Here is a 6,511-nt window from a genome sequence, read left to right as displayed (position 1 = left end):
CGTGACCCCCAACTAAACTATTCACATAAATTGTCGTGGCAACTTAAGACACAAGGATACTAGCAAAAGCACGTCTATTCCCCTTGGAGAGATTTAGAATAGCAAAAGCTCTATCCATTCTGATGCTGGCAGAGACTAAAGCCCTTCCCTGATACATGATCACAAACCACCCCAACTTCTTGCTAAGGCGTTGCTCCCAGACACTTTTGCTCAGGTTGCAGCCGTAAGTCTCCAGCCTAGGTCCAAAATGAGAATGGATCATCTGGAAGAAGTTCTATCTTGGGTACTTCACTGACTCTTACTAAATTTGATTTGAGTTCAGAAAGAAATCAGCCTTTCCAAAATGAAGCATATAAGTCATCCTTAAAGCAACAAACACAGCTACACTGAAATGGAAACATGCACTAAAAGAGGGAAAGCATCTTTCTGCCAATCATTAGGAAGGCTCTCTCAGTAAGAGAAAATCCTTTGCAAATTCAAGTGGAGCCTCATTAATTCAGCAGGCAATACAGGAATCCAAAAAACAGAAACAAACACAGATGACAGCAGATAAATAAGTATTTATTAAGGTTCATCTCAAAACGCACAAAAATGATAAAGCACATTAAGGCATCTCGTAGTCAATAACCATTCATATGGTAAAGATGAGTTTTCTTTCTGATAATAAGAGCACAGTAGAAAAAAAGTTTCTCCAACACATTTGGCAGTGCTGACTTGTCACGCTGTTCCACCATTCAGCCAGCAAAACCCTTCAAAGAACGCCCACTTCTCCCGTAAAAGAGCTACAAAATCTAAGAGTCATTGAGAGACACACTAGATAACACTCTGCTTTCCCCTCAAACACACGACCTTCTGTCAAGATGCACACTGGGGAAAGACTAACAGATGCATACTTCAGAGAATAAAGAATGCAGACTAGTTGGAACCACTAATTTCTTTGAGAAACTAGAGCACTTGTCCTTGCTTTCGCTAGTACTTGCTATTTCAGCCAAAAACGAGTTAACAGAGAACAAATTCTGCCTCAGGATGCAATAATGTTTATGCTCTACTTCTACATTTGTATTAGATAAACAAATGACAAAAGTTTTGTTTCCATGGAATAATTTATTTGGATGAATTAAGCTGTCAAGTGAGTAATCACTGTTATAGTGCTGTTTTCTTCCATTGGAATAACAACATCAGGAAATGTTTATAGCATCATCAGGTTCACTATAAAAGGATTTTTCTACAGAGTAAGATATAAATTACTAAACACCGCACGTAATACTATTCATTTTACCACATTCACCCTCTGTATCCTTTTTTCACATTTTTACCTCCATTTAAGGCAAGTTTAGTTTTCGAAGAAGACTGCGTAGTCTCAAGACAAACTTGTTTGTCTAGGTTTACGAGTTAGAAAATTGAGCTTTATAAAATGATTACTTCAACAAATAAGAAAGCTATTAAGAGAAAGACGGTGACCCAAAATTGCACTGTATTAAGAGGTTGAGTTTCCATGTACCAAAGTCCTTTATTCATCATCTTTAGAACCAGTTTTGCTTAACTATAGAAGAGACACAAAAAGAAAGTGTTCAAAGTTTAGACTGCCATTCCATTTATTAGGAAACAAGAACAACGTTATTTCCATCTTCCACAGACCACATGTATACTGAATTCATTCTATAGACTGAATGTGATAGTGTATCAAGGGATTGAAATGCACCAAAAATAATTCCTTAACTTTAAGCATTAAATAAGCTTATTTCCTGAACCTGAAATCCTATCTTTGTGTATTTTGCAAACTATTTGCAAAAATACAGAAAGCAAACAAGCAAAACAAAACAAAAAAACATAAACAAACAACCAACACCCAAACCAACCAACCAACAAAACAAACCACAAAAAAGCTGAGGGTACAAGGTCTATTTAGTTTGACAATCAAGTCACCTGCTCTCCAAAATAGAAGATGTAGAAATTGAGAAAGTACCCCCACACATCTCTGGAAGACTTCCCTTGCAGAGATTCACACAACGCAAACATTAACTTATTACTTCCCTTTTTCTTTTTCCTAAAGCTAATTTTACAATTATTGAATATTGTGAACCTATTGGGAAATAGGTTCCAAGACATCCAGTAGAAACTGCTGCTTTCCATTCAGGAAAACTGCCTACAACCACCATCATCATTTGCTCGCTGTAATTTAACACCAGAGCTGGTGCTGGGCCTTACGCTGTGCAATTATAGTTGTGTAAAATAAAGTAGTTTGCTATCAAAATTGTCAAGCAGCTACGCTCACTTCCTCTGAACAAGCAAAGCCTGGAAAGCATTTGAGGGCTACATAAATTAGAATCTAAAATGAGCAACAGTCTTACTGTTCTTGCTATTGCATGCAAATCTTTTCAATATGAAAAGGTAACTTGAAAATACTTACATGCTAGATGTATACACATATGAATCAGATGGCACGGTCAAATCCAAACAGAGATGGAAAGAAAAAGATCAGATTAATTTTCTTCAGATGTACAAATCAATTCAAATGCACAGAGGCAATATGCTCATAATACCGCTTATCATTCTGCTGTACTACCTTAATGACGTCCACCCAGTTCCATCCTCGAGGAAGATCTCCTTTGTGATCTGCAGAATAACAAGGTCTTATTTTCAATGCACAAATGAATTAAAATCAACACACACAGTTCTTTGGAACTGATAAACTAGAACAGTTCTTTAGACTGATAAATCTTATTTGTCCATTACAAAACAATGAAGACAAAAAACATATTTCTGTCCTGAATGCGTCCTGTACTTCAAAGTAATTCTGCTAAAAGGCCTCAGACAGTCCACCTGAATTAACAGACCATTCTAAAATGAGCTGACTCAATGATTAGAGGTGCATTCTTTCAACATGAATTTTAAACAGATTTTGCCATCATCACACAGATTCCTGCATTTAGAATGCCAATTATGGATTTAAAGTAGGTAAGTTACACAGATAAATTGCTATAATGAGATATGATTTTTGCTGCATTGACAAAGCATTACCTAGGTTCTTATTAAAAACTGAAGCTCAACACAAAATTCATCAGCAGGGCTACATTAAAACACTGAACTCTTTCCTATAAAAAATGCAGTATTTCAGTGAGAGCTCAAAGTGACTACAGAAGCACCTCTACCTTGAGGATACAAACTAATTAAAAGGTTCTACTTTGGGTTCCCAGCAAACATTTTCTTTTAGAAATTACATTTTTAATAACGTGAATTACTTATCAGGGTCTATCAACAAAAGCTACTCCCTTTGTTGAAAGGGACTACTATGGCGTCCCAAATGCCTTCCCCAGACACTGTGTTTAAAAACTTTTGTCACAAACTGAAAGAACAAAATGAAATTAAATCAATGACACTTTGAAGTCGCTACTCTACAAGAAGCTGCTTTTACCAGAACTATCATCACAGGCAAGAATCATAAATCTCTGATCTCCTTTGCTTGTCTTAAGATTAAAAGCAGTTAATCACATAAGCAAGAGACTACTGACTCTAATTACCTAAATGACATAACAATACTGTAGTGGACAAACCTGTTTTGTCAGCCAGCTTTCTCTTCTGGGTTTTGGATAACTGTTCCTTTTTGTCTTTTTTCTTATTTGCTGGTACATCGGGAGTTCCAATAGAAATACTATTGCTTACTGAAGTCTGGGAAAGGTGAAAACTGTTGTTAATATTTTGCATGCTAGTTCACCTATCATACTCCAGAATCCAGTACAAATACAGTGTAAAAACACATATACCTCTGTGTGCCATTGCTGTGAAAAAGAAAAGCCATCAGCAGTCAGCAGCTTTTAATCAACATACAGTGATGACAGAAGTAGCTTTAAGAACCATGAAGAAGAGACTGGAATTATTCCCTTTCTGAATTGCAAGGGGTACTTCTTACACTATCAGAATTTGATGGTGAAGTGTGAATTAGTCTGAAGCAATTCAGACTTCCAAAATAAAAACAATGCTTTTTCCTCAAAGCAAGTCTGCAGCATGACAAGGGCCAATAAAGAGGAAGCTACAAAACTCGCTGAAGATCCTGAAGGTACATTCATGCAATTTATGGCATCCCAGGAAGCTTTCAATAACTGGCACCTGAGCAGGCATCTTTAATCTGGTCCAGTTCTCTTTAGCTTTGTTTCTGTTCCAAGTCTCCATTTTTATGTCACTTTGCGGCCCATTCACATTTTGCTATGACAGCAAAATAACAAACATGGCAGTTATTACTACAGAGCACTGTGGCACCATGATCTATGGGCCACTGTTTAGTTACAGACATGTATTAGTCAGTATACTGGGTATAAGCCCTACAAGTAGAGCAATGAAGTGAGTTTTTTACTAACTGCTTCTACATTTTTAAGTGAGGGATTTAAGTGTCAATTTATCAACTTACCACAGTGTTAACGGGCTGATTTTCCATGAACAACTCTTTATTATCTTTGGCATATTCAAAAAGCGTGTATGTCATAGCAGTTCCAAGATTAGCTTCAACTTCTACCATTAATTTATCCAATATACTTTGTTTAATAGCTGAAGATCTGAAAAAAAAATAATCATAAAACTCATCTATAATCTAGACAGAAGAAAAGAAGCTCATCAATGAAAAAGGTCCCACAAGTAAAGTTAGGGAGTGAAGCTATTATACATACTTACATTCTGTTGTTGAAGAAAGCATCCATCGATATGACTGGTGCTGTTTGTGGATACGTTTCTGGCCAAGAAACTTCTATTAGAAAGGCTTTGGGATCTCCATTTTCGCCTATCTGAAAAGAAAGTGGGAAAAAAAACAACTAGAAAGCAACAATTTCCAGTCAGTTATCAAAGATTACATTGTCAACACACAGGTCTTTCTCTTCTCTAAGACTAATCAAATTAATTAAGATAACAACTGTTTATTCATAAAGTTATTGGTCAGTAATTAAAACTTTCATCTGGAAAATTTTTATCTAGATGTGAACATTAATCTCTAACCCATGGTTTTTATCCCAGGAAAAGCACAATAAGTTTTATACATATATATACATATATATATTCAAGGCCAGGCTGGATGGTGGTGTCCCTGCCTATCGCATGGGATTGGAACTAGGTTATCTTAGAGGTCTCTTCAAGCTCTGTGATTCTATGATACATAAAGTTATTTCATTTCCAATGTCTGTACCAGTACAGCATAGGAGCTGACATTCAGTAGCAGCTGGCACAGAGGTAAAATACATTAAACTTCAAATCAGGCATCAGCAACATTCATCAAGACATCACCTACACTGTAGCTGTCGGGTTCCCAGCAGTATCAAAGAAGAAAACCTGTAATATGGTTTACATACAAGTTCTCCCTTTCTCAGGAAAGCACTGTCTGTGCAATGAGTAAATCCATGCAGAAAGCTGCACAACCATGTTCCTCCTTGGCAGGGCATCTAAAAACCAAGCAGTCTTACTTTCAACAACACTACATTTCCCCACTACCTGTAAAGACTCTTCTTTTGTCTCAGTTTCTCAGCAGACAGATTACAGAACACCTTTGTTTTATGTGTAAGACCCACCAGAGACCAACGAGACATCCCAACCCTTCTGACTTCCTCATGCACCTACTGCACTATGCTTTTTTAATGGTAAAACTTCGTGTCAGACAACAGCAATAAGGCACTTATTGTGTCACAGGAGCGATGCGTTACTGCTTTTGCCTGAATCACAGAATTATCAAGATTGGAAAAGACCTAGAAGACCATCTAGTCCAACCATTACCAACACTTCCAGGCTAAATCATATTCCTCAGCACCACATCCACGCGTTTCTTGAACACTCCCATGGTTGGTGACTCCACCACCTCCCTCATTAAGTTTGATGATACTTAATTGAGTTTTCCTACATTTTGACTTCTTAACCGGCGACAACTAAAGCTGACAACATACAGAACGACGCCCTACAGGCTGGTCACGATGGGTCTTTTCGAAGAATAAAGTTTACTTAGATCAACGCTACCTGTGTCAAGGGAACAGCGACATCGGCCTATGGAGCACGGTGCTGTCTTACCCGGTACTGGAAGGACACGGGGCTGAGCTCCCTGAAGCAGCCGTCTCCTTCATAGATGGAGCGCAGCGCCTCCAGTTCCATCTGAGGGGGGGGGCACAGAACACGATCAAAGACGTCGCTCCCTCCCGGTTCCGCATCTCCGGCTCTTCCCGCTTTCTCCCCCCCTTCCGGGCCGTTCCCCCCCGCCCCACTCCCCCATTCCCCCCGTCACCTCCTGATCCTCATTAGCCGCCATGGCGCGGCCGGCACCACGCGCGCACCCGCCCGGGGCTGCGCGGCCCCGCTGCTAGCGCGCATGCGCGGCAGGCCGGAGCGAGCGCCGCCGCTGTTGCCATTCCCTTCCCGTCCGCCTCATCTCTTCCGCCTTCCTCTGACTGGCTCCGGCACGGGGGCGGGGCTCTCTCTGATTGGACGGGAGGAACTGATGGGGTGCCGATTGGTGGATTTTTCTGTCAGTCACCCGGCCGGCACC

General features: G+C 39.6%; 1 protein-coding gene across 4 annotated transcripts; it reads right to left on the bottom strand.

The window, feature by feature from the left end:
- Positions 1-540: 540 nt before the first annotated feature.
- On the bottom strand, positions 541-6,327 carry RWDD4 (RWD domain containing 4). Of its 4 annotated transcripts, none has more exons than XM_085545039.1 (8): positions 6,251-6,327; positions 5,989-6,120; positions 4,666-4,775; positions 4,406-4,550; positions 3,555-3,669; positions 2,567-2,616; positions 2,411-2,491; positions 541-1,543 (listed from the first exon to the last, which is right to left on the bottom strand). In XM_085545039.1, exons 3-7 carry the CDS (start codon positions 4,689-4,691, stop codon positions 2,435-2,437), a joined length of 393 nt encoding a protein of 130 aa, XP_085401165.1. In that variant the 5' UTR covers positions 4,692-4,775; positions 5,989-6,120; positions 6,251-6,327; the 3' UTR covers positions 541-1,543; positions 2,411-2,434. The 4 variants fall into 4 exon arrangements, with proteins under 4 accessions (XP_085401165.1, XP_085401166.1, XP_032299916.1 ...); XM_085545040.1 differs by having other exon boundaries at positions 4,666-4,771; XM_032444025.2 differs by having other exon boundaries at positions 6,040-6,120.
- Positions 6,328-6,511: the final 184 nt, after the last annotated feature.

The sequence above is a fragment of the Coturnix japonica genome, chromosome 4 (genome assembly GCF_054131305.1).
Source record: "Coturnix japonica strain WE chromosome 4, WE-NBRP24, whole genome shotgun sequence".
NCBI classification, from domain to species: Eukaryota; Metazoa; Chordata; class Aves; order Galliformes; family Phasianidae; genus Coturnix; species Coturnix japonica.
The sequence above is the reverse complement of the archived record's forward strand: the minus strand, read 5'-3'. Positions and strand labels throughout refer to the sequence as shown.

Excerpts from the sequence above, each read along its gene's own strand:
- RWDD4 (XM_032444025.2), bottom strand. The coding sequence starts at position 6,274 with ATGGCGGCTAATGAGGATCAGGAG. Across the intron at positions 4,776-6,039 it reads CCGTGTCCTTCCAGTACCGG|ATAGGCGAAAATGGAGATCC; the intron begins GTAAGACAGCAC and ends CTTTCTTTTCAG. Across the intron at positions 3,670-4,405 it reads ATCAGCCCGTTAACACTGTG|ACTTCAGTAAGCAATAGTAT; the intron begins GTAAGTTGATAA and ends CACCTTTCCCAG.